At 42.5% G+C, this 27,884-nt stretch overlaps 1 protein-coding gene across 1 annotated transcript in view; it reads left to right on the top strand.

Annotated features, from left to right (window-relative positions):
• The window catches only part of GLT1D1 (glycosyltransferase 1 domain containing 1), an 89,345-nt gene that overhangs the window by 36,031 nt on the left and 25,430 nt on the right, over positions 1–27,884 (top strand). Inside the window, exons 5-9 of the mRNA XM_058531237.1 lie at positions 2,261–2,297; positions 3,955–4,011; positions 13,685–13,780; positions 14,404–14,453; positions 27,631–27,674. Coding sequence (XP_058387220.1) covers positions 2,261–2,297; positions 3,955–4,011; positions 13,685–13,780; positions 14,404–14,453; positions 27,631–27,674 — 284 coding nt within the window. The remainder of the gene's footprint in view (positions 1–2,260; positions 2,298–3,954; positions 4,012–13,684; positions 13,781–14,403; positions 14,454–27,630; positions 27,675–27,884) is intronic.

The raw sequence follows: 27,884 nt of genomic DNA, 5'->3' as shown, positions 1-27,884 counted from the left end.
GGTCAGCAGACCACATACAATACCACGGGCTCCACGCCACTTTAAGGACCACACGGTGCCCTTCCACACACCTTCACGTAGCGAGGACAGAGTTGCAAATTCTATGATCACCATTCATTAGCTAGTTTAGTCATTTTATGCATTGATCTGGTATTCAGCCCACATGACAAGTAGCTGTACCTTTTTGGACTTTGTCACCAAAATGACTGTATTTTTGATCACTTATGAGAAACAGCCGCTGGCACCTACTTGAGCCTGCAGCCATTTGAAAGTGGATTTCTCACTCTACTCCTTTTACTTCCACCTTTGGGTCTAAACTTGATTTTAAAAGTATTTTTATGCCACTGTTTCAAAATGAACTTGAGAAATGGATTCTTTTTCTCTCTAGTATTTTTGTGAAGTCCCACCAGAAAACACCACCAGGAATAGTAAGTTTACATCTTGGTACAAATAGCAGTCATGCAAGTGTCCCTTGTCCCTTGATGTCAAAGAGGCGTTTGGGGAGGTCCTTACAGGGTCCTTGAGACCAGTCTACTCCCATGCCTGGAGGAATCTGCCCCCTGGTGCCTGTTTTCTTGTTACTCAACACGCTGGGTACTCTGCTCCACCTTCTTCCCCGTCTCCACCTCCCCTTCCTCCTCCCCCATCACCATCTCCTCCATCTCTACCTCCATCTCTACCTCCACCTCTGTCTCAACCTTCATCTCCATCTCCCTCTCCACCACCACCTCTACCTCCATCTCCACCTCCATCCCTCTTCACCTCCTCCTCCATCTCCTCCATCCATCTTCACCTCCACCTCCTCCTCCTCCATCTCCTCCATCCATCTTCACCTCCACCTCCTCCTCCATCTCCTCCATCCATCTTCACCTCCACCTCCTCCTCCTCCTCCTCCATCTCCTCCATCCATCTTCACCTCCTCCTCCTCCTCCTTCATCTCCTCCATCTCTACCTCCACCTCTGTCTCAACCTTCATCTCCGTCTCCCTCTCCACCACCACCTCTACCTCCATTTCCACCTCCACCTTCACCTCCACCTCCTCCTCCTCCTCCGTCTCCTCCATCCCTCTTCACCTCCACCTCCTCCTCCTCCTCCTCCATCTCCTCCATCCCTCTTCACCTCCTCCTCCTCCTCCTCCATCTCCTCCATCCATCTTCACCTCCTCCTCCTCCTCCTCCTCCATCTCCTCCATCCATCTTCACCTCCTCCTCCTCCTCCTCCTCCATCTCCTCCATCCATCTTCATCTCCACCTCCTCCTCCTCCTCCATCTCCTCCATCCATCTTCACCTCCTCCTCCTCCTCCATCTCCTCCATCCATCTTCACCTCCTCCTCCTCCTCCATCTCCTCCATCCATCTTCACCTCCTCCTCCTCCTCCTCCATCTCCTCCATCTCTACCTCCACCTCCTCCTCCTCCTCCATCTCCTCCATCCATCTTCACCTCCACCTCCTCCTCCATCTCCTCCATCCATCTTCACCTCCACCTCCTCCTCCTCCTCCTCCATCCATCTTCACCTCCTCCTCCTCCTCCATCTTCACCTCCACCTCCTCCTCCATCTCCTCCATCCATCTTCACCTCCTCCTCCTCCTCCTCCTCCATCTCCTCCATCCATCTTAACCTCCACCTCCTACTCCTCCTCCATCTCCTCCATCTCTACCTCCACCTCCTCCTCCTCCTCCATCTCCTCCATCCATCCTCACCTCCACCTCCTCCTCCTCCACCATCTCCATCTTCACCTCCACCTCCACCTCCTCCTCCATCTCCATCTTCACCTCCTCGTCCTCCCCTTCCTATTCCTCCTCCTCCTCCCAGTCCGTTTTTCTTCTCCTGAGCTGGAGTGGGGTGTACTCTTTCCATTCAAGGATGTGCATCCCCAGACCACATTTCCCAAAACTCCACCTTCGGCTTTAGCACACGATATGCACCAGATGGGCTGTCACTGGCATGTTCTGAGCTTCAATAACTTTTCTACTAACGTAGTAACTATAAAATTGTAGTATTGCATTACGCCTAATTTAAGGGACTTCTTTCTTTGTGCTTCTTGCCTTATAAACGCTGTATTTTTAATGGGCTAACCCCCATTGAAAGCAGAAGTAACTCTTTGCTCTCATAAAATAACTAGTCTATGAGCGGCTGTGTAGATGATTCTTTGTGATGTTTTCCAAGAGGATGTTTTTTATGGCCTTCATTTTATTTCTAAAACGAAATTGTAAGGGACTATCAAATTTACTTTTTTTCTTTCTTCCCTCTTTTCAAAAGCCGCATGCTAAGGGCAAGGTCTATGTCCAGAGTCAAGGTAAGAATTTTTAAATATATATAGATATTTTAAAATGAGTCCTTATCTTTTAGCGACACGTACAGAAATGTTTATGGATGAAATAATATGATGTCTGAGATTTACTTTAAAACGGTTAGTAGAATGGATACACTTTTATTAATTTTTAATATTAAGATAAGAGATGAATAGGAGAAAATTATAAAAGAATAATTTAAAATGCAGATTACTTAATTTGTCAACCAGTAGCAATACTATGTGCTCTCTCAGTGGTATGATTAAAAAAGGAAAAAGCTGAGTGTCTCCATTTAAGCTGAGTTGAGTTGGGGGGATCTGGAACTTTCTCCATGCCTGCACCCGTCCCTGCCCTCACCCAGTCCTGCCCAATGGTGGCTTCTGACGTCCTTTCCTGAAACCCTCAGGATCTCCCAAACACAGCATGAAAACCACTGTACCATTGTTTAAACAATAGAAATCAGGGACAGAGTGGTTCCAGGGAAGAACGTCTGATGGATTCCAAGCTTAGGTTAGAACAGGTGCTGAGGCCCAGGTCCCGAGTTCAAGCCTCACGAGGAATTTTCAGGGCATTGGACACCAAGGGCACACGGCCCCTCAGGCCCGCCTGAGCTGCACATCGAGTTATCATGGTATAAATGCTCTAGTGGTTTCAGGGATACTTTTAGCAGCAGAATCTCTTATCAAACAAACTTGTTCTTGGAGCCCCCATTTTAAAGAGGATGCCCTGCCTGGGTCTGTATGAAGGGTGTGTAAGTGTCAGGGCAGGTGCGGGGTTGGCACCTCCCTTTCCTCTGCTGTGGCCTGGTCTATAGTCAAGGAACATGCTGGTGCAGCAGAGAGAACACGGGCTTTGAAGCAGCACTTCAGTGGGTCTAAATGCAGCCTCTTCCGCCTACACCGCCTCACTTTGAACACCGGCTCACCGCTTGCAACCTCAGATTCCAGCCGAATAAACCGGAGGAGTCAGCCTGCTCACTAGGGCTTTAAGGATTTCCAGGGTTATGGAGACGGCACCCGCCCAGAGTTGGTCCAGGGCAGGCGTGGAGTGGGCACTCGTTAATTAGCTGTCATTTGTATTGTTCAGTGTGCATGACAGTTTGACAGGTGCATTGGAGAGGTGCTTAGATGACTTAATGGACATTTCATAACATTTCGAATTTTTTCTATCAAGAGAATCTGTTAAATGTTTCTGCTGAATTTTCTATATCTTACAATCTTCAAATTTTCAGAGAATTTTAGACTTAAATCTGTCTGAGAAAATGACACAGATAGCAGGCAATCATACATGATTTGGAGACGGTGGAGATTAGGAATTTTAAGTAGACGTAATTTCTCTGAGGGGCTATTTAAGTTTAGCTGGGAATGTTTTAGAAACCTGTTACTCACAGGCATTTTGTAGGAACTGAAGCTTTCTGTGTCCTAGAGGCTGTCTGGCCCCACCATGATGGTGGGGCTGAAAGTGGTGGGTCTTTTCTCGCTGGGAACCCGGGGGCTCACTTTAAACCTCACGTGCTGGAGGATTAACGGGACTTCAGGGAAACACTCAGGGCTCTGAGTTCTTTTTAAGAACCAAATATGACCATTATTTAAACGTCAACACAAAATAACTGGTTACATCTCAGCACTGAGAACTTTCTCTTTTTCTCTTCCTCTGACCCAGGAATTGCAACAGTACCAAACGCCGCCTTTAACTGGGACACCTTTCTTCAGCGATCAGGTGAGAGATGGAATCTGATCGTGAGATTTGACCGAAGGGCATCTTGTCGGCTGGTGTCAGCGACTTGTTAGGTTCATAGCGTTTGGAAGAAGGGGCTGTCAGGTCAAAGAAATGTGCTGTTTTAGGTAGAACCAGGGAAGGGGGAGCACAGGTTGGAGCAAGACAAGGTTTGGAGAACAAACTCAGTTTCTCGGTGTTCTCGGGGACGCATGAGTGGTCTCCTCCTTGTGAGGAATTGCCTACTAGAGAGCAGGAGGAAAGGGAGCCCTGGCCTTCTGGCCTTCTGATGCGGCTCGTGGGACATCCCTCCCAGATGTTTATCCCCCTCTGTGTGACGTTTTCTCTTCTTGAGGATGCCAACCTCATGGGTTCGTTTTATGTTACTTTATTGGTTAAACACGTGATAAATGACCATTGTAAAAAAAATGAGAAAGTGGAGATCAGATAAAGAAACAAAAATTTAAGTCACTTGAAATCTCAGCACCAAAAAGGAACTGCTATTAGTGTTTTGATGTGATCTTTCTCAACAATTTTACATATATATGTAATGATTTTTATATATTTAAATGATATATAAATATACTATATGTTACATCTATATTATATGTAGTATCTATATTATATATAATGTATTTTTATCTTTTAAAATCATATCTAATATATAGGTATAATAATATAATAATATAATTATGATATATATTAATATGTAATTGTATGTTTATATTATACATTTTACATTATTATAATCTATATGTAATATTATATATATATAATGATTTTTAAAAGACAAAAATACAGCCAAGCTATACTTTCTGCTCTAACCTGCTTTATTTACTCATTATGTCAATAACAATATGAGCTAACTTACACTTTTATAAAAATTTCTAGACTAAAATAAAATGTACATGTAGTGAAACACAGAGACTTCAGATGTAAAACTAGATGAGTTTTGGCAAACGTATACACACCGTAATCCAGGCAGATCACCTTCCCCCAACTCAAGATAGTTCCCTCGTGGGTTCTTCCACATTTAATTCCCACCCCCCTGTGAGCGACCCCGTCCCTGTTTCTATCATCACCCATGCGGGAAGTCGTATTCCATTGCACAGATATACCACAAATGGTTTACCCATTCTCCTGTGGATGGACTTTTGGGTTGTTTCCCAGTTTTAGCTATTATAAATGAAACTGCTCTGAACACTTGGGTGCAAGGGTTCTGGTGGCCTGTTTTTTCATCTCTCTTGTGTAAATGCCTATAAGATGACCAGCTTGATTATAGGGTGGATGTTTCCTGAACTTTGTAAAAAACAGCCAAACAATTTTCCAAAGTGTTTTACCATTTTATTCTTCTACGGAAGTAGATGAGAGTTCCAGTTATTCCACAGCCTTGCCAACAATTGGTACTGACAGCCTTCCCAGTTTTAGTTATTTGAGGGGGATAATGAAATGGTCTCTCACTGTGGTTCTCATTTTCATTTCTCTGAGACGAACGGTATTCAGTATCTTTTGATGTGTATATCGGTCATCCGTGTATCTTCCTTGGTGAAGTGTCTAGCCAAGCCTTTTGCCCGATTTTTTAATTGGGTTGTTTGTCTTTTAGTTCTTGGTTTGTAGGAGTTTTTTTTTTTTTTTTTTAATATATTCTGGGTAGAAGTCCTTTGTCAGATACATGTATTGTGAATATTTTTTCCCATTCTCTGGTTTACCTTTTCATTTTCTTAACTGTGTCTTTTGAAGAGCAGAAATTTTTAATTTTGTTGAAATACAGTTTATCAATTTTTTCTTTAATGGTTAGTACTTTGTGAGTCCTGTCTGAGAAATCTTTGCCTACCCTAAGGTTGCAAAGGTATTTTCCTTATTTTTTAAAAAATTTTTTTCCTCTAGAAGTTTTAGCATTTTAGCTTTTTCATTAGGATTAAAATCCATCTGGAATTAATTTTTGTGTGTGGTATGAGGTAGGGATCAAAATTCATTTTTTTCTATAAATTGTTCCAGTATCATTTATTGAAAACATTTTTCTTTCCCTATTGAATTGCTCCAATGCCTTTGCAGAAAATCAGTTTCCCGTATGTGAGTGTTCCATTCATCTGTATGTCTATGCTAATGCCAAGATCATACTGCCTTGTTGTGTAGATTTATAGTAAATCTAGAAATCAGGTAGCGTTAGCCAACAACTTTTTGTTGGAATTGTTTTAGCTGTTCTAGGTTTTTTACATATCCATAAAAACTTTAGAATCATTTTGTCGATTTATATAAAATCCTGTTACATTGAATCTACAGGTCAATGTAGGGAGATTTGACTTCTTAACAATAATTTGTATTAAAATCTGTGAACATGTGTATGTGTGCATTTATTTAATTCTTATTTATCTTCATAGTGATTTGTACAGGTCTTTCATGTCTTTTTTTCAAAAAACTGTTCCTAAGGATTTTATTGTTTTTGATGCTATTATAAATGGCATTGCAAAATTTTTCACTCTTGAATTGTTTTTTGCTAGTATATAGAAATACAATTGATTTTTGTATGTTGACATTATATCCTGCAATCTTGTCAATTTATTTATTAGTTCTAATTACATCATGAGTTTTAGTTCCTTTATAGTATTATTTTGAATTCTATAGTCTTATTTGACCAATCTCTTTTGTTAGACATTTTGATTTTTTTAGACTTGGATATGCAGGTGATGAAGGACTTCAATCTTCATATGTTGGCCCAATTGTTTTCTTAGCAGCAATTCCTAAAAATAGAATCTCTGGGTTAGATTACGCACTTAAGCAGAGCTTTCATACATCTTAGATAATTGTCCCTGGGAAAGGTAGCATCAATGTGCATGTCCATCAGTGACGCTATGAGGGTGCCATTTTCCCTATAGGTGGTGGAGCTAAGAGAGTCTTGCCATTGTGTTTTCCATGCATGGTATGATCTAAGCCCAGTCATGATGTTTAAACAAAATTTTATTGTACAATATCTTTAAGTATAGAAGATTTAGTTGTCCACAAATGAAGACCATAGGTGCATGCTGTTTGGGATCATAACTGCTTCATAGGCTGACCAACCCAGTGTTTCTGGTAAAGGTGCTGAAACATCTAAAATTGGCTACCAAATGCAATTTTTTTTAATTGATGTAAAATTGGTATATAGTGTTATATAAGTTTCAGGTGTACAACATTATAATTCGACATCTGTTTACACTACAGTGTGCTCACCACCAGAAGTCTAGTTTCCATCCATCACCCTACAATGGGTGACCTTCTTCACCCATTTTACCTACCCCGCAATTTCCTTCCCCTCTGGTAACAGTCAGTCTGTTCTCTGTATGTATGTTTGTTTTTGTTTTGTTTGTTCATTTTTTTTAGATTCCACATAGGGTGAAATCATATGGTATTTGATTTTCTCTGTCTGACTTATTTCTCCAACACTTGTTATTTCTTTAGCATAATACCTTCAAGGTCCATCCATGTTGTTGCAAATGGCAAGATTTCATTCTTTTTTATGGCTGAATAATATTCCATTGTATATATACACACCACATCTTCTTTATCCATTCATCCTTTGATGGACACTTAGGTTGTTTCCGTATCTTGGCTGTTGTAAATAATGCTGCATTGAACATAGGGGTGCATATATCTTTTCAAATTAGTGTTTTTGTATTCTTCAGATAAATACCCAGAAGTGGAATAGCTGGATCATGTGGTAGTTCAATTCTTAATTTTTTGAAGAATCTCCATACTGTTTTCCGTAGTGGCTGCACCAATTTACATTCCCACCAGCAGTGTACAGAGTTTCCTTTTCTCTACATCGTCTCTAGCACTTGTTATTTCTTGTCTTTTTGTTAATTAGCCATTCTGACAGGTATAAGGTGGTTGGATTTGCATTTCCCTCCCAATGCAATTTAAAGCCTGAGAATTTATCTGTTTTAGCCTGAAATGTTTCTCCTGAGAGGTGAAAATGCAGGGGTGCCATTGGGGAGGAGTTGAGGTTGCACATTCTGCTATAAACTTCAGAGAAGAGGCTGAAACAATGCCCTGCCCTCAGCAAACATGAAGACACCCCAAGCTTGTTTTTATTCCAAAAACTTCAAGCAAAACCTCCACCACATACTGTATGTCAGCACTGGGTTCCCTTGAAAAGAAAAAAATCTCCAAGCATTTTATTAGAAATAATTTTCAGAGTGTATTCATCAGTCTCAGCGACAACAGCGGAGCTGTTCTCAGCGTTACAGATGGACCCACACCGTCCAATTGCTTTATCATGTTGGGAAGTGTGTGCTATTATTCAGAACCAGTGGGCCCGTTTTAAATCGCCTGTTGTAAGGTTATTTCATCTTCGATATATCACAAGACATAGTTGCAGTGTAACTAAGATTCATAATTTCCCAAAGGAGAGTGATTCGTCATCCACTTCGAGTCTTACGGTTGGTTCTTTTGCTGGTCTTACTATTGAGTGATTAACGGAACAGCCAAGAGATTTAAAATACTCCTTAGACAGCATTTCCCCTGGAGACCTGCTTGGCTGCAGTTTAATCCTAATGTGTAGAATTAGAAGTTGTAAATGTTTTCAGAATATATGGGAAAGGGAAGCTCCGGCTGTGGCGGTGGGAGCTGTCGGGGGTGGATAATGCTTTAGGGGTCAGATGTAGAATTAATCCCCGTCTCTGGGGTTTATGATCAGGCGCCTGTTCCCATTTGCGTGGCCGCTCATCTTTGTCATGTTTCAGACTCTAGAGATGGACTGTCTTCCTCCCCGCTCCTCCATCTCACCCCGGCCCCCCGGAGCATTCGAAACCTGTGACTGTGTTTGTCACTTCCAATTTGAGCTTGAGACAGTGAAAACAGAAGATACAGCGAATTCGATACAGACCGTTAGTGATCAAATACTCACCTTCTGAATTCTTCTGAACTATTAGCCTTGAAATCAAGGGGAGTGTGTTGGGAAGGGCCTCATTTATCCCTCCATATAAATAGGCAGGTACCTGATTAGGCACCAAGGTTTATCGTCTGTTTCTTAGATAGCTAATGTCAATTTTATGGTGCATTCTCCTCTACAGTATGTCACAGGTTTCTGAGAATATTCAGTTTTATCTCTAAGCTCTAGCTATCGAATTACTGAGTCTCCTTAGTTTAAAACATTAAACCAATTTTATGCTAATTGGATTCCAAGCTGGAACAGATCAGCTAGGAACAAGTAAAGAATGAAGTAGGTTAAATGCACTCAGTGGCATTGCTGTAATTTTTCACATGATATTTACAATAACTGTTATGATCGGAAGATACATGTTTAGACATGGAGTTCGTTACCTGGTCTTTGAGTCTTTCTTTGCATTTCCACATACATCTTAAATGTCATGATGACTCGGAGATCCATGATTTTGGGTTTTCAATGCCAATGGCCCACTCCTCTGAAGTAATGATTCCTAGAAGGCCATCAAACCCCCAAACCAGGAAAGCTTAAATTTGACCTGGCCGTTCCCCTATTCCTTCCTGTTTTTTGGTTTTCCATTTTATTTTCTTGTTATTTCTATTGTTTATTTAATTTTCTCTCTTTCTCTCTCTTTTTTTTTTTAGCTGTATTTCTCTATGGAGACTCTAATATGCCTAAGTCAGGTGGAATATTTTTCTCCTTCAGGCTATTCCTAGGAAAACTAGCTGAGTTTTCATATGGAAAATTAATGTTACTACATCCCTTTTTGCATGCGTGGCCCCCAAAATCAGATTTTTCAGCTAAAATTCCTGCACTCTAATACACTCAATTGAAGTTCTTGAATTCTTTTCTCCTTATAATAACACATGAAAAAAATAAAGAGAGCTGCTTGAATAGAAAACAGGGGATAGAAGGTGACTCGGATTAGGTTTCTGCTCTGGAGCCCGCTGATGAGTCTCTTAGAGGATCAGGTGGCGTGGTGCGTGGCCTGTTGGGACGATGTGCCACACCATGAGAATGACACGCTTTGTTTTGAAGATAAAAATACCATTCTCCGGGAAATGGTAATGTCGGAAAGACAGGTAAATGCGTGCATTTTAAGGGATGAGTTCAAACCTTGTTAAAGCTAGATATTAGAGGAAAAGCAAAGAGAAGAAAAAACAAGTTTTGGGTTAAAATGAGGAAATGAAATCCACTAAAAAATTAGGGAGATACCTGTCTCCCCTCTAAACCCACAGGCTGTTCTAGTTCTTTTTTAAAATCGAAGAATGAACACAATATGCTGGCCTGGGCCATAGGGAGCCTGAAACATGGTTAATCAGAGCTGGTGCCTCAGTGCGATGGCCTGGAGCACGTGGTTGATCAGGATTCGTCAACTGTTATCTTTATTTTCTTGAAAATGGTGTTTCTATATGTGAGAAGTGCACATAAGCTGCTAGCACCCAAATGCTGTCTCTGTATTTTATTTTTTTTTAATTCTAGAATAAGACAAAGCATCTAGTCCTTTGTTCTATCACTCTCCAATTTGGTTTCCTAAATTCCCATGACATTCACTCTCCAACCCAGGAAGATGATGAGAGGAGAGACAGGGGAATTAGGATTAACTCCATCTCCCTCCAGGTCTGTTAGGTCAGGGGTCTCAAAATCAGTTTAGTGAGTTGGAGACCAGCACTTTTAAAAATTGAAATAAAATAGAACAGACAGCATCAGAGGGCCTCATATGTAGCAAGGCTAATTTTTTTTGGAAGCTGTATATAAACTCTGTGTGTGTAAACACATATACCATGTGTACGGGGTTGTGATATAATATGTATATCTTACTGTAAGCCACAGTCAACAGTTTGAGGATCAGTGTTGTGAATTATGGAGTCTTCTCTTCCCAGGGCTGGCTTCGCTAGGGATGCAGGGACGGGTTGGTGGAGGGCCACTTCTTCCCAGCTTCACCTGACCGGACAGCCAACAGTCTTCTGAACCTGCTGTTCTGAGCAGCTAATGTGTCAAATTGAAGTAAAGGAACAAAATAGGTTTCTATCTATACTTGTCACATAGCAGAAATAAAGAATTAAATGGAGGCTTTTTACCGAGACATCATATAGGTTCTTAAAATGGTGCTTTCTTTGATACCATCTCTGGGCGCCATCTCTGTGTGTCTGCTTTGTTTTTGTATGGACTTTTTTTCGGTTCAGTAATAAAGATTCTCCACTTCCCCCTTCTTTGGGAGACTTTCATGGTTTTTCTCCTTCTGCCTTCCTTCTTTTCCTCTTCTTATATATTTGAGGAGATACTTCATGCACATCATGATGATGGGGGAAGTGATGTTTTTTTTTTCTTGTGAGGAGACCAGCCCTGTGCTAACATCTGCCAATCCTCCTCTTTTTGCTGAGGAAGACTGGCCCTGGGCTAACATCCATGCCCATCTTCCTCCACTTATATGGGATGCCGCCACAGCATGACTTGCCAAGCAGTGTGTCGGTGCTCGCCCGAGATCCGAACCGGCAAACCTTGGGCCGCTGCAGTGGAACGCGTGCACTTAACCTCTTGCGCCACCGGGCCGGCCCCGGGGGAAGTGATGTTGTACCTTCTCCGTGTGTGACACTGTGTGGAGACACATAACACCAGCTTGTTCCATCACTGGTGGTTTTTCTTTAATGTATAAACTGAGTGTGTGTGTGTGTGTGTGTGTGTGTGTAAACACAAAGCCGTATGTTCTGGCTGAGATTTCCTACCTTAGTGAAGTGGGAGTCTCCCTTGGTTTCTCCATGTACAGATGTTTTATTTCCTTTGAAATTAATAAGCAATTTTTGAGAAGGCACTTTTAATTTCTGTTCTCATCAAACTCTTACTCACTGGTTTTAGCATTCAGTGATGTTCTTGCCTAGTAATGTAGGGATTTGACTGTTTCTCACCCTTGACCTTCTCATCCTTAAAGTTATTCTTCAACTTTTATCATTTATTAAAGAGAATAGCTTGTCTCCTCAAATTCAAATGCCTGACCTCAAATTCCTCTGATCTCAGATTCAAATTCTGCACATAGCTTCTAGCTTAAACTTTTGATCAAACAAGTACTCACCAAGGTTTGTATTTCTAAGGTTAGTTTTAAGATACTCAGAATATTGGGGAAATATTTTAAAAGCTCAACATATCTCAATGAAATTTTCAACAGTTAACGCAGAGACTGTGCTAATTAAGGCTTTTCTCAGAGGGACATTTCAATCTTAACATTTCAGTAAAGATTTTCTCCAGAACTGGTTATGTATTATTATTATTATTTAGCCTTTGTAGTTGTGTTAAAGTGGTGTCAATGTATCGTATTTCATTCAGAGTAATTATATTCCTGTTCAAAACTTACAAAAGTACAGAGAAAGTGAAATTGTTTGCATTAAGTAATGGATGAATGAAATGAAATGAATGAATGAAAACCTTCTACTTGCATGATTTTATGTCTAATGATATAAGTTCATAAATGAAGTTTTAGGTGTGTGTTAATTATATTAATAGTTTCTATTGAATCAACTATCTGTTGCTGCTTAACAAACACCTCAATATGTAGTGGTTTAAAACAACTCTTGTGTAATTTCTCATGATCTTGTGGGTTGGCGTTTGGACCAGCCTCCATGAGAGGGCTCATCCTTGCTTCCCCCGTGTCTGCTGGGCTCACCCATACATTTGCAGTCAGCTGAGGCCTCACGGGTCCTGCATGGCCTCCTCCAGCTGGGAAGACTTGGTCTCTCTCCACAAAGTCTCACTCTCTAGGAGGCAAAGCGGGTCTGATTATAAGGCAGCAGTGATCCAGCGGTGGGAGTGCTGTCACGAGGCTTCCCATGGCCAAGACTTGGAAGTCACTCACTGTCTTTCCTCTGCACTCTGTTAATCAGTGCAAGTCACCAGGCCAGTGACACCGAGTCTAGGAGTGGGGGAATCAATTCCACCTCTTGACGGGAGGTACCACAAAGAACACGGCCATGGGGCCTGCCCAGTGGCGCAAGCGGTTAAGTGTGCGCACTCCACTGTGGCGGCCCTGGGTTCACCAGTTCGGATCCTGGGCGCGCACCAACGCACCACTTGTCAAGCCATGCTGTGGCGGTGTCCCATAAAGTAGAGGAAGATGGGCATGCATGTTAGCCCAGGGCCAGTCTTCCTCAGCAAAAAAACAAAAAACAAAAAAAAACAAAAAACAAAAAAAGGAGGATTGACAGATGTTAGCTCAGGGCCGATCTTCCTCACACAAAAAAAATTAAATTAAAAAAAAAAAAAAAGAACATGGCCGTCATGTTGAACATAGCTTTGTTCAACATGGTAAACATGTTGGTAAAACTAAACCCTTTCATATATCTATGGGCAGGTAGACAGTAAATGTGTATATCTACGTGTATGGACTCAGGAGTACATTAATGTATAAACCATCTTTCCAGTTTCATCAGGAAAATATCCCTTCTAAGTGGAATTGGATCTACATGTTCCCAGGACCTGTGGCTCGCATGTCAGTGATGACTGAGTCGGTTCTCTCTGCCCCATCCTTCCTCACTGCAGCAGAGGTGCATTTACCTTTCTGAGGCTGAGCTCAGCTCAGGTTTACCCACCGGGAGCAAGAGTTAGTTCACGCACTGAAATGAATCTACAGGTCAGGTGTGGGGACAGCTGGCTGAGAAGTCAGAGCCCTGGGCTCCTGAGCCGTGTCTGTGGGTCATGGTTGCCATGTTCTCTCTTTCCAAGTCCGCCCCCCTGAAAATATCCTGAACTCTTCTGTTGCAGAGATTAACCAAAGTGCTGACAATTTACACGTGTTTCTCCTGATATGTGGACTTAGACAAGTTAAAGACCCTCTCTATTTGGTGGATGTGTTCTCAGGTACGTTTTCCAAATTTACCCTTTGCTTATGGATTGGGTACCTGTCTTCGCATTTCTCTCTTTAGGATTTTGAATTTTACCTTCTCATTCTTTGTGCATTAGCAGAACTGTTTCTAGATTGTTACTTTGGCAACAACCAGAAAAATAATAGGGCTGTGTAGTAACTTCAATTGTTTTCTACTTTCCTTGCCCTCAGCTTCTGAGGAAATCATAAAAATAGTGAATAATTGCAAGGCTAAAACAATTTTATCTGAAGATATTTTACGCATGCCGATTGTAGGGTGCGTTTGGAGTTTTGTTGCGTTGCTTCAGTCCATCTAGGTACTCTTCAGCATGTTCTAATGTCCACATTGATTTGTGGAGGCATATTAGTCCTAGTTATCTAATAAATTAGAAAACTGGATAATGTGTAACGTTCTAGAAAAAACTTTTACTTAAAAGCATATAATGTCAAATATTTACCTTTTAAATAAATGTAATTTAATTTGACTCATGTGAATGAAAGAAAAATGATATGAAATAATTTATATTATGGAGTAATTTGTATTAAACTTAATTGTCTTTTCAGCTGTGACTTAAACCATTTTCACTTTTAAGTTTTTTTTTTCTTTTTTCTCCCCAAGAGTGGCATCGGGAGGAGCCCAGCGTTTACATGGTAATTGTGGGTCCCGAAGTAAGTGGGCTTGTCGTAAGCGTTTATCTCATCTCTGTTTTCTCCCTTATACTTTTTATGTATTTTCTAAAGTTAGTTTACATTGCTGTTCTAACCAAATTATTTTTTCCTTTTTAAGTAAATAAAGTCTGTTTGCCTTTTTAAAAATGAAAACTAGACCAAGGTTGAAGATTATGAGGCTTTATAAATCTTTGCAATTAACTTATTGCTGCGAAGGATAAGTAATAAATTCTTAGGGGAATACAGAGGAGTCATACAAAGGGAAAGTCACATACAGCAAAAGTTAGTCCAAACTGGGGCGTAAGGCAAACATTATATGTGGTCCAAATTGTCTTTGGACCTCTCTTAAACCTCTCGACAACAAACACAGAGCTATTTCTTTAGCTGAGCACAGATTAAGACATTGACTTGCATTTGGGAGCCAAGTGGTATGGAAAGTAAGCGTCTATAAGCACGAGAAGCACAGTCTGCCTGGGGGAGTGTTCGTCCCTGACTGTGGCCGTGGTCCAGGAATGGACCCAGATCCCGCCTCTCGTTCCGTGGCACTCCAGGCTGGTGGCCCGTCTCCTCAACAGTGCGATTCGAGCACGTGCCTGTTCCACCTTCAAGTCTGTGCCCTCAGGGTTCAGAGAAGTGTGGTGGCACTGGTCATCTCATCAAGTGAACTTTGACCTTCTCCAAGCAGTTTGGAAAACAAAATGCACTTGGCGTTCCCAGTCAGATGGGGTGCAGCACTGCGGGAGCGGCTCCCTCCCTTCACGGGGGTCTGCCCCAGGGTCGTACGGAGCAAGCCCCATGGCAACGACCAGCTCACTACCTTTTCCACTTTCTTTTTTTAAAGGAAGATTAGCCCCTGAGCTAACGTCTTTTGCCAATCCTCGTCTTTTTTGTTGAGGAAGATCGGCCCTGAGCTAACATCCGTGCCCATCTTCTTTTACTTTATATGGGACACTGCCACAACATGGCTTGATGAGTGGTGTGTAGGTCTGTGCCCGGGATCCGAACCTGCGAACCCCAGACCACCGAACTTAACTGCTACGTCACTAGGCCGGCCCCCCTTTTTCACTTTTGCCGAGCAGAGAGAGTTGAGCGTGTGAGTGTTAGATGCACGTGTGACTTTACGTGTCGCTCACTTTTCATAATAGGACCCTGCATGAACACTTGGGTGAGTGGAGTTCCACACACCTGGGGGTCTCATCTGTTGTGTAATTCTTCCTTATGTGGGTTTTCTGGTTCCGTAGGGATCCACAAAGCATGCAATTGGGGTCGGAAGCTTTTCTCAGTCTTCTGAAAGACCTTTGGAAATAGTATGTTGGCCTAGAAAAAGGCCACCTAACCTAATAAAAATATCAAAGGCTAGAATCTGTGTGGCCACATTGGCTGTCACATGGAAAACGAAGCACCCCGTGCCGGTTGTTTAACACACACTCGCACACACGCACATGCATATACACACACGTATACACATTACACATGCAGTGCCAACCTTTTGGTGGTAACAAGATAATTCCCAGTGGTGCAAAAGTTCTTATTATTATTTTATTGTTATTTTAATTCTCTTTGCATCCTTCCTTTCCATCTTTTCCATCCGTTGAAGAGCATGAGTGAAAGAAAAAGTTTTACTTTCATGCTAAAATTCTTGTTAACCAAGAGAGAACGCCTCAGGCTTAGAGCTGTGGGCTGGCAACAACTGTTATCTAGAAAGAATTTAGGAATGTGGCTTTCTTTTTCATTGTTTTTATTTTTATGGTTACGTTCTATTTATGGCGCGCGATACCAGCTTTCCAAAGATGAAAATTTAAAATTTTTAAAATAAACTGAATTGTCTTCACAAAAAAGTATTAAATAAGCAATAATACAGATGGTGTGCAGATATGACAAATTGTTAGAGTGTATGCAAATAGCCAAACAGTTTTTATAAAGTGTCAGTGTGTGTGGTGGAAGAAATACTAAAAAGAACAATGCCTGGTGGAGAAGAACATTCGCCAACGCTGAACTGAGAATGATCTGATTCCCCCGTTTGAGTTTTCTGCATCATGTTTCCTCGTAAGGAATCCAGAGAGAGGTGCAACCTTGGAAACACACATATAGCACTAAATATGTGCCAGAGACCCCCTTCCAGAGAAATAAAGACCCAGGAAGCATGTGAACTGGGACAGAGCTCAGAGGAGAAGAGGAGCTGTAGTGCCCTCCTGGATTTATCTAGAATCTTCATCTTGAACTCAGTCGCAGTTACAGGAACGTACACAGGTGCCCTTTGTTTCATAAAGGCTTTGTAAGTCACAGTCTTTTGGAAGAGACACTGCTGTTCTTGTTTTGTTTTTTATATTAAACAATTAGGAATGTTTTCCACTCTCCGAGGAAAGATGTCTTTTCTACCATTTGCCTTTGGAACACGGCACTTTGTCTCCAATGTTTGCTTGCTTACTTTTGAAAGAGCAATGAATGTAAGAGATGTTCCTCTTTTTTCCTAACTTTACTGTAAGGAAACTTGTCCCTCTGGCTCAGGGTAGGAAGATAGTGGGGGAGGGCAGAGGCTGTGGCAAACTGGAATGACAGCAGGGGGAGCGGGATTCAGCTGCAGCAGGTGCATCAGAGATACAGGCCCCCTGGTTGGCTTTCCAAGAGAAGCCATGAATCCAGGGAGCTTGTGTGTGTGTGTGTGTGAGAAACATGTTTATTTTTGAGTGCTGGGAGCTAATTAAACAAACACACCCATGTGTGTACATGCGCACGCACACGCGCACACACCCACATACATCCATATACACCCTGTCGGCGTTGGCCTTGTACGACCCACAAAATGCATCTCTGTATTTCTTTTTTTTAATTTCTGGAAGGAGGTAATACTAAATGGTTTAGAGCAAGGACTGTCATGACTTTGCCCAATGAGGAAGTGACCAGGACTTGACATTCCAGGATTAGGGAGCAGAGGGTGATTTGGAGCTGAGAAAGCAAAGCAGGTTTACAGAGACCACAGAAAGGTGTGTCTGGGGAAGGTTTAGTGCTTTCATAATTTCCAGTGGCCCCTCCTCCCCATTTCCAAGCAGGTCTAATAAACTGGCAGTACACCTGACGACAGGATGCTCACTAGGCAAACACAGGTCCAAGACCAGTCCCCTGGAACCCTCCACCCCACTAGATCGCCATCCCTGAGACCCCATGGGACCGTTCTGGAGCTGTATCTGCAGGTAACGAGGTCCTTTGCTTGGGGGGAGCAAAGAACACAAAGTCACCATTGAATATGAATGAGAGAAAAGCGCAGCAGGAGAGAGCTCTCAGTGGAGGGCTGTGAAGGATCATCTGAGAGCCACTAGTCCTTAGTTCAATGCCATGAATTATTAATAATTCTAAAGCACTTCTTCCACGGGGCACTCCACCATCCATAATTAAAACCCCTCTAGGAAATGGGGAAATTCGTTCTTTGGTTGCAAATTTGCCACTTAGCAAAACCAGTCATAAGCACCTGGCACTGCACCAGGTTCACACATAGCCCGGAGCCCTCCTAGGGTTTGCTTACATCTTTTCCACTGACGGGAGACACCGTGTCTTCCAGATCTAAATCTGCCTGCAGTGGGGCAGCGTCTTCTCAGCCTGCACGGACCTGAGTGCAGAGCGAAGGCTTTGGATCTGACGGGTTTAGATCTGTCTTGGTCCATTCCGGCTGCTGTAACAACATATCACCATTGGGTGGCTTATGAACAACAAAAATCTATTTCTCACAGTCCTGGAGGCTGGAAGTCCAGGTCAGGGGGCCAGCATGGTCGGGTTCTTGTGAGGACCTCTTCCCAGTTCGTGGTCGATGCTTTCTCCTTGTGTCCTCACGTGGTGGAAGGACAGGGGAGCTCTGTGGGGTCTCTTTTCTGAGAACGCTAATCTCATTCATGAGGCTCCACCCTCATGGCCTAAGTGCTCCCCAGAGGCCCCACCTCCTAATTCTGTCACATTGGCTGTTAGGATTTCAGCCTATGTATTTTGGGGGAACACAAACATTCAGCAATAGGCCAGACTCCCAAAAGGTCTTCATCAAATCTAAGGGGGAAACAAAGCCACCACCACAAAAAGCTTGATGTCACCTCAGCAGACAGAAGAATTTGTTTCTAAATTGCTAAGGCAGCATTGAATCCAGTTAGTCACAGACTCCTTCAGGCAACCTGTTTGCTTCTTGCTTCCCTCTGCCCCACAGAAGACTGAAAACTGATATGTCTAGACACGTCTCAGGTCCTCCAGTAATTCACATAGGCTAGTGCCTTTAAGTTTTATTTGTTTGCTTTTTTAACCACAACTGATGGAATGCTGGTAAATGTTTAACATCCAGTTTGTGTGGGGGAGGCGGGAGCCCTGGTTTCTGAAGCCCTCTTTGCCTGGTTCCATGGTGTGAAAGCTTCTACCGTGGCCGACCTCAAGTCATCAGGGGGACATCACTGAACACGGAGGTGAGGAGGGCTGTGGATGTACACGGGCCCTCATGAGTAGGTGGAGCCAATGCCAGCATGTTGACCTAGTGACCCACTGCACATACATACACACGTACACACAAGTACACCTCACACATACACCTACACACATGCACACACACACCCCACACACCCCGGAAACAAACTTTATTAAGCGATACTTTTATTTCATGCAGTTCATGCGCTCTGATATTTTTTAAAAAACTGTTCTGTTCCATGCTTTGCTATGTTATGCTGTTATGGTCTATCTTATATGTCATTAGAAAAATGCTTGTTTTTACCCCAAAATTGATTTCATGATTCACTTCATAATCTGAAGTGTACAAAGCACCGACTTGGGCCACGCTGGATTGTGTGTGTGTGTGGTGTGTTTGGGGGTGGGCTGGGGGTGTATGTGGGGTATGTGTGGTGTGTGTGTGTGTGTGTGACCCCACTAAACGTATTCCCTCTTTAAACCAGTGCATTGGCTGTTCCCTCAGTGAAGTTCTCTCCCCAGATCTCGGCCTGGCTCAGAAGTGACCTTGTCAGATTTGCTTCTCCTGACCACTAGGTTGAAACCAGCTCCCCCATCATCATTATAAGATTTCCACATGTCCATCAACGTTCAGTCAAGGATTCACTTTAACATCATTCTGAATACAGAACTAGAAGAAGTCTAGTCTAAAATGATTTTACTCTTGAATTTGAACATTGACTACAATGTTATGGGTTAATATGCTGGTAATTTGGAAACAGATTTGAGAAGTGGGTCCGAGGTCAAATCTTGGAACATATTAAAATTCATATTTTAATGAATATCTCATACAACAAGTTGAGCACCCCGAATATTACCATTATTTTTGACGTCTGATGTGAATACGCTCTTCGCCCATCCATTTCTTTCTTTGTTCACTGCAAGCTCAATGATGGGATGTGCTCTAGGTATAAATTATGCACTTCTGGGGTGCTGTAGCTTTTCCAGGTCATGTGCAGCGCCTCTTAGCACAGCATTGCCTTGACTTGGTTAATATGTCTTGAAAAAGAGCACAGTCCATTATTAGGGAATAATTACAGAGCATTCAGCAGTGATTCCCTCTTGTCATTGCTCTTCATGGAGCCCGGTCGTGTAGGAGACCCCGATGATGAAACTACACAGCTCAGGCAGTGCCCCTTGGCTGCAAGCATCAGACCAACTTCAGCCAAAGGACACATATTAGAAGACTACAAGAGCTGCTAAGAGAATTGTTGGGGAGACTGAAGACAAGGCTTGGATTTCGGCAAGAACCAAGAAATTCCAGAGGCCAGAAAGTCTTAGCCAGAAACATTTCACTCAAGGCACCATGCCTGGGCGAAATGAACTCCACGCGTTTCTTAGTCTCTGGATCGTTTCTCTCAAGGTCCACGGTCCAGCTTGGGATACATCCCATCCTTGTAAGGAGAGGTCCAGGCACCCAATTCCACTTTGACCAGATGGTATCCAGTGGGGAGGCACTGAGGAAGAGCCCCAAAGGAAGCGGGGCTCTGGCAGAACAGGTGAAATGAATGCCAAATAGTCAAAGAAGAAATTGATGTTTGTGGCATGCATAGATTACCTGTTTGTTTTTATTAAGAATCAGACAAGAACGGAATACTTTGATAGGTCAATTAATGGGAAGAATATGGCCATTCTATTTGGCCCCTGGCATCTAATCAGTGCTTTTTCTCCAGGGAAATGGAAAGAATGCTCTCTTAGCAGTGGAAATTGTGCTCAGCTGGTAAAACTACAGTCAGACTACTCTTTACTGCATGATCCTTTATGGATGTGTTGACACGCGACAGAGATTGTGAGCAAGATTTCAATAGGAGGCTTGGAGATCTTTATTTATTCCTTGTTCATTTACATGAACAATGTGTATATTGTTATATATACACAGTCACCCGTCCTTAATGATGAGGATACGTTCTGAGAAATGCATCCTTAGGTGACTTCGTTGTCGTGTGAACATCACAGAGTGTACTGAAGGGGAACAAAATTTGCCACCTCAAAATGTGTCTCTTTAACATGAGGATTATTTTAGGCTGATTATTTTTAAGAAACAAAAGACTACGAAAGTTTTTCTTGTTACCTCTCCCTTAACTGACTAAAAGAATTCAGATGAAAAAACCTGTCTCAGGAAGCGAGTTATCACCTTAGCTTAACAGGAACCAGGTGGCAGACAGGGAGGAACCTAGACAAGCCTGTTTGTTGGGCTCCCCTCTGTGTTCTTCTGTTTCTATGTGGCCAAAAAAATACTTGTTTTTGAAACGTTTGCTCCTTTTCACCTACCTGTGAATTGCCTTTTTTTCCTGTGAAGTCCCTGACTCTCCCCACCCCCAACGTCTTTTGTCTTTAGCTGAGGACAGTATTTAAGGTGAAGGCTTTGGCCATTTTGGTGAGTCACTCAGTTATCCTGGGTTTCTCCCATGTATACATGTTATTAAACTTTTGTTTTTCTCCTGTTACTCTCTCTCATGTCAATTTAATTCTTAGACCAGCCAGAAGAGCCTAGAAGGGTAGAGGAAAATTTCTTTCTCCCCTGCAGTACTTACACAAACCTAGAAGGTATAGCCTACAACACACCTAGGCTCTATGGGACTAATCTTATGGGTCATATACGCGGTCCATCATTGACCAAAACGTCATTATATGGTGCATGACTGTAAGTACCTGTACATATATACATATGTATACATGTGTATGTTTACATATGTGTGTGTGTGTATATGTGTGTTTGTGTGTATATATATAGTTATCTACCACCTTATTCGTTCCTTCAAGAAATGCTTATTGAGGGCTGGCCCCGTGGCTTAGCGGTTAAGTGCACGCGCTCTGCTGCTGGCGGCCCGGGTTCAGATCCCAGGCGTGCACCGACGCACAGCTTCTCTGGCCATGCTGAGGCCGCGTCCCACATAAAGCAACTAGAAGGATGTGCAACTATCTACTGGGGCTTTGCGGGGGGGGAAATAAATAAATAAATAAAATCTTTAAAAAAAAATAAAAATGCTTATTGAGCGTCACTATGTTGTAGGCACGTGGACAGTGAATAGAACTGACATGGCCCCTGCCCTCGTGGAGCATGTAGTCCAGTTAGGAAGACAGACGCAAACAAATAATTATGGGCCAGGGGTGTGTCTGTCAGCAAAGGGACGTTCTGGGCGAGGTTGCACATAGCATTCACATTTGCTCCCACCCTTTCCCATCGTGCAGCCCAGAAGGCAGGTACCACACTTTTTTTTCAAATATCATTACTCTGCTTTTTAATTGGCATTTGTGTACTCTACCAAACGTTTATAAAACAGTAGAGTGGATCTTCTTAGAGTGCTTAAAAAATCATTGATGCTGGGTATGTTTTATTTTTTAGATGTCATACATATGTTTATTTTTGTGGTAATTCTTAGCAAGAACATCTTAAAAACCTGGGTCTCAGTTCCACACAAAATCAACATAGTCATTCATTGCTGCTAACTGCTGGCGAGTTAGTTAACACCTTTGGACCAGATGGCATCATCCGTGTCATGCAAAGGGTGGTCCTGCACGGCCGCGCAGTCGAGTCATTTCATGCAAAGACTCTGGAGTCAGTGAGCTGGGTGCACTTCGCCTCTCTGTGCCTCAGTTTCCCCATCTGCAAAGTGGGCATGACTAAGAAATGCCACCTTCCTCATTTTTTGTTGTGAGGACTCAGCGAGCGAATGCTTGTGCAGTGCCTGGCGCACTGTCAGATGTTAAATGAAAGATCTTTTCCTGCTGATGTTTCCTTTCTATGTTGACATGCTGGATTCTGTTTTAGCTGCAGGATGGTTTGGGTCTCGCTTTGGTTTTCTATTAAAGCTTCTTTGATCTCTCAGCTCAACCGTTTCAGCAAAGCATGTGGCTCCTGCTTGCAGGGGGCTCTCAAGTGGGTGCATTTTCTGGAGCTCTCTGATAAGGAGTGTGCAGTGAACATTCAGTTTGAGCATGACAGCTTAATAACTTTCCACAACAACTTCTTATATCCAAGATTATTTTCCTTAAGCTTGGGAGTTGAAACAATATATTTTGCTTGAAAATAAATAAGCTGAAAAGGAGGAAATGAGAATTTTCTTTGTTGCTTGCAATGCTTTTGCTTTTTAAAATTTTATAACATGCTTTCATTAAGTAAAAATATGTGTTTGTGTTTTTCTTTATCTTGTGTTTTATTCCACTTGGCTTCACTAAGAGATTTGAAAAGGAACTGATGTGGAAGGTAAATCCAGAAAAGTTTAATGAGGTTTGTACTTTTGACTTGAAAGTTGCTGTTAAGCCTTCAGTTAAATGTTACAGTGTTAGGTATTTCAGCGGTCTTGTAAAATTTGATGTTTTTTTTCCTTGACGAATTATTTTCCTCCAAAATAGTTAATTTTGAGAACAGAGACATGTTAATAAAATTAAGAACAAGAGGAATTTCTAACTAAAAGTGATCATAAGTCAAATATGAATTTGAAAATTAATATGTAGAGCCAAAAGAAGGCTTTCATTAGACTGTTTACGTTTTCATGATAAGATGTTAGGGTTCTAATGTATCTCAGCTGTTTAGGATAATTTGAACAAAAAGAATCAGAAATGGGAAACAGAAGAGTAGGGCCAGTTGGAAATCAGTCATTTAGTAAATATTCTGGAGCACAAAGCTGTGCACAGGGCACTGTCATGGCCTTGGGAGAGACCCGAGACGTATCAGGAGAAGAAATGGACAGGTATCAAAAAAGGCGGGCCCACGCTTGGTAGGAGGTGGTGGAGTTTGGGGAGGAGATGTTACTTCTGGTTTGGATGATGGGGAGAGTTTCTCAGGGAGTGGCATTTGCCTGTGCCTTGGGCAAGGATGAATGGTTTTAGGGACAGAGAGTGACATTCCTGGTGGAGAGAATGGCATACAATTAGGAGACAGGTGGGAAATAGATACAGACAGGAGATAGGGCATGAGTAAATAGGTGAGCAGGTAGGTATTCCATAATCCACATTGGCATTTTATGAACTATTTGATAAAACTCTAGAGTAGAAACCAGAGAGACAGGAGAGCGTGGTTTTAAGAATTCAGTCCTGGTCAGACTGCCTGGATTCAGATCCTGGCCTAGCACCTTTCTAGCTATGTGATCCTGGCTAAGTTACACCAGCTCTCTGAGCTTCCTTCCGTATCCTCTTGCCTTCAGTGGGGATGATGACAACAGGATGGTTGGCATAGTTAGGACTTAGCATAGGTTAGGCTCAGAGTAAGCGGGGAGTGGATATTGGCTATGAACAACAGCAATAAACAATGAATCATGCATAGCTGTGAGTTTTTTCTTTGAAGATCTTTCTAGGAATAGAATTGTGTTTGCAGCCTTCACGTGTCCCTCTCTAACCCCAGCACTGCCTCCAGCTCCCAAGCTCCACTGAAGGAGAAAGGAGCTAGGTAAAGAGGTCTCCAACTATGGCTGCTACAGAGCCCACTGCTGGCCCATCAGCCCTGGGTGAAGCACGTGGCTACAGAGCCGCTTGCAAGAGTGCGCCCTCTGCTGGAGGGGTGAAGAACCCTCATGGCCACAGGCCTGTACAGGGCATCCGATAAAAAGGGACGTTATCAGAAGTCCACTGAACCTCTGATGCATGGACTTCCCTTCCAGCGCCTGATGTGAGAAATTGCTTGGGCCTTCCAAACAGATTTGTGCTTCTCCAGTGCAGCCATTGGTGCTGTGCAGGAGGCAAGGGAGGCCCATCTGGTTGTCCTTGAAGACATCAGCCTGTGTGCTATCTACGCCAAAGTGTAAAAATTATGCCAGAAGACATCCAGGTAGCCGGCCGCAGATGTGGAGAATATGTGTAAGACTCCGCTGTGATGGGAGACATTTCAGTCTCAAGAGAAAAAAAAAAAAAAAAATCCTCATCTTTTTGTTACTGGTAGTTCTGAACATTAGATTTTTTTTCCCTATGGGGTCAAAAGGAACCTAAGGATCTGATTGAGAGTGGAAAAATAGAGGGCAGAAATGAGGTATTGGCAGTGTTGCCATTTTCATTGGTATCTGAATTTTTAATATAAAAATGGGGACATAAAGCATTAATGCAGATCAAAATGTTTCAGCAAACAAGGTTCAGCAGTTAAATTTCATAACAATTATAAATAAACCCGTTAAAATTATCTGCCTAATGTCAGCATTTGGATTTTCTTAAAACAACTAAATTTCTTGTTGACAACAACTAAATGGTGTTTGCCGAATTTTATCATGTGATGGATTTCACCCATTAACTATACTCTTCTGAGTTGTCCTACGTGCAAGTACACGTGTTTAGTGTTGTCTGTCTTCTGTGCTGTTCCTATAAGTTTGCTGTGAAAATACATTAAACTATAAAAAAATCTTTCTAGGAATAATTTCAGTTTTCCTTATGCATCCAAATTTGCTGTGTTAGCCTTCAAAGTGATGTAGTGACCTCAGGGATATAAACGAGGTTCCCATTACCATCCTTTGGATAAATCTCAGTCATACCAGTGGTCTGAAGGGTTTGGGGTTCAACACCCACACTGGAAGCTTTTCCTTGCCAAAAGAAACTGAAATAAAATTTCTGGAGAACACAGCATTATTTCGGTTATCCTGATGCACTGTAGGCATATGGTCATATTCATTGAACTGCCCTGGTTTATAATTCCTAATCCCTACTGGTGAAGTGTGAATGAGAGCAGAGATGGAATCTGCTTTCTCTTCTATCTCAGGACTGATAACTGGATGAGCCAGCAGACACTGTATTAGTAAAATGTGTTTACACCTTCATCTGCCTATGTCTGTGAAGAAATGTTTAGAATTCTGTGTTACGCTTGCATAAATTTAGGAATGTTTTGTCAGTTATTTTTAAATTGTATTCGTTGTTAAGAACCCCAGTGGAGGGATGGTGCGGGGCAAAACCGCAGTCTATTGGCTGTTTTGTGGAGAGTTTGCAGTTGGATGAACCAGAAGTGATGAAGATATTCTGCAGCTTCATCCTAAGCAGGCTTGTGGGAGCCCTGTGAGAGGTGGGAAGCTAGCCCTGAGACCCCGGTGGTGCCCCAGTAAGCAAACTCAGCTGGGAAGAGGTTGCTCTGCACAGACAGTGTTATGCGGAGCTTTCCAATGATCAGGAGTGAGGTGCGTTCCTCCGTGAACACAGTGATTACTTTCAGGCATTCAGGCTCCGTTCTCTTTACCTCTCGATTCTGGAGTGTTGAGAAGTGTCTTGGTGTCATTGGGAAAGTGTCCATTTGAGATTAAGCTTATAGATGTTTTTGTGTTAGTGCAATCTGCAGGTCTCGTTGTTCTTTCTAGAAGGGCTTTGATAGTTAACTGTTTTCTTCTATTACTCGTACAGCGGTTACCACATCTCAGACGCAGTTCTGAGCACTGAATGTATTTAACTCATTTGATCCTCCCAACAATCCCGAGGCGCTGCTATTGTTCTCATTTTACGGATGAGGAAGCTGAGGTCCAGGGCGGTCCACTGACGTACACAGGGTCACATGGCTAGTGAGGGGCATTGCGGGGGGTGGTTGACCCTGGTGGTCTGTCTCCAGAGCCCACTCAGTCTGTACCACCCCTTCTTCTGGCCTCTGTACATCTACACATGAGTTTGCTTAAAAACGCAGAGTAAAAATTATGAGTATAGCAGATCAGCTTGAAAACATTGCTATTAATTTTTGCGTTAGTTCAACAAACATAATCTCCAGGGATGCTGGGAGGACAAAACACAGTCCCTGTCCCAAAGGACATATTCCCTCCAGATGTGAAATAGGAGTAAAATCCAGACTCAAGAATATTAGGTTGTGACTAAAGAGTTGCATTTGGCTTTTTTTTTAAAATTGAGATATAATTCATATGCCATAAAAATCACCGTTTTAAAGTGTATAATCCAGAGGTTTTTAGTATATTCACAAAGCTTTGCAACCATCACCCCTATCTAATTCTGGAACATTTTCATCACCCCCAAGAGAAACCCTGTATCCATTAGCAGTCACTCCCTGTTCTCTCCACCCCATAGTCCCTGGCAACCACTAATCTACTTTCTCTACGGATTTGCCTTATTCTGGACATTTCATATAAATGGAGTCACGTAATATGTGGTCCTTTGTCTCTGGCTCCTTTCACTCAGCATGATGTGTTCACGGTTCATCCATGTTGCAGCAGGTGTCAGTGCTTCATTCCTTTTTGTGTCTGAATCATATTCCATTGTCTGGATGGACCACATTCTGTTTATCCATGCATCAGCTGATAGACGTGCCCTTGGCTTTAAAAGTCTGTTTCTGAGAAGGCTCCCTGTTAACAATAAAATTTTAATTCTGCTGGATCCTTTGTCTTGGGTCTACTAAAGTTTCCAACTCATTCTGCCTCAAAGGTTTGATGACAAAATCCACCCACTGTAATGAATCAAGCAGACCTTTCGCTGAAGCATCGTGTTGGTGTCAGATTATCCCGTGGCTGTAAATGACTTCTGTTTCAAGACCGTGAATTGGGTGGAGGGCACTGGGGCTTCACCAGGCTCTTAGCTTATAGGCCAAACAGCAAACAGGAGCATATGTATGTTTCTTTGAACTTTTTCAAGCCCTTCTCTTTTCCTTATTATTATTGTGTAGTCGCTGGACTGGTTTCTTATTTCATTTGTTTTTTCCTTCTGAACTGTTGAGTCTGGCTCTGTTGCCAGGATATGCCATTCTCTTGAGACGTAGGCTCATTTCAGGCTTCTCCTGAAATCTATCTTTGTCTCTTTTCAGGTTGATCCAGTGTTTACAAGGGAAGTAAAAGCCAAAGTCAGAAGGTAAGCATAGCCAGTGAACAGGCGTTTTGCAGGAGAGGGAACCTAGTGGCCGACATGACCCTGTGTTTATACAGCACTCCCCGTGTCCCAGGCTCTGCCTGAGCACTGCACAACTGTTCCCTCGTTTTGTCTCCCCGTGATCCTATGAGATCCTAGGCGCTATCACTTTCCCTGTTTACGGGCAAGGGAACGGATGTACCGGGAGCATGA

Source organism: Diceros bicornis, chromosome 35 (assembly GCF_020826845.1).
Source record: "Diceros bicornis minor isolate mBicDic1 chromosome 35, mDicBic1.mat.cur, whole genome shotgun sequence".
NCBI lineage: Eukaryota > Metazoa > Chordata > Mammalia > Perissodactyla > Rhinocerotidae > Diceros > Diceros bicornis.
The sequence above is the reverse complement of the archived record's forward strand: the minus strand, read 5'-3'. Positions and strand labels throughout refer to the sequence as shown.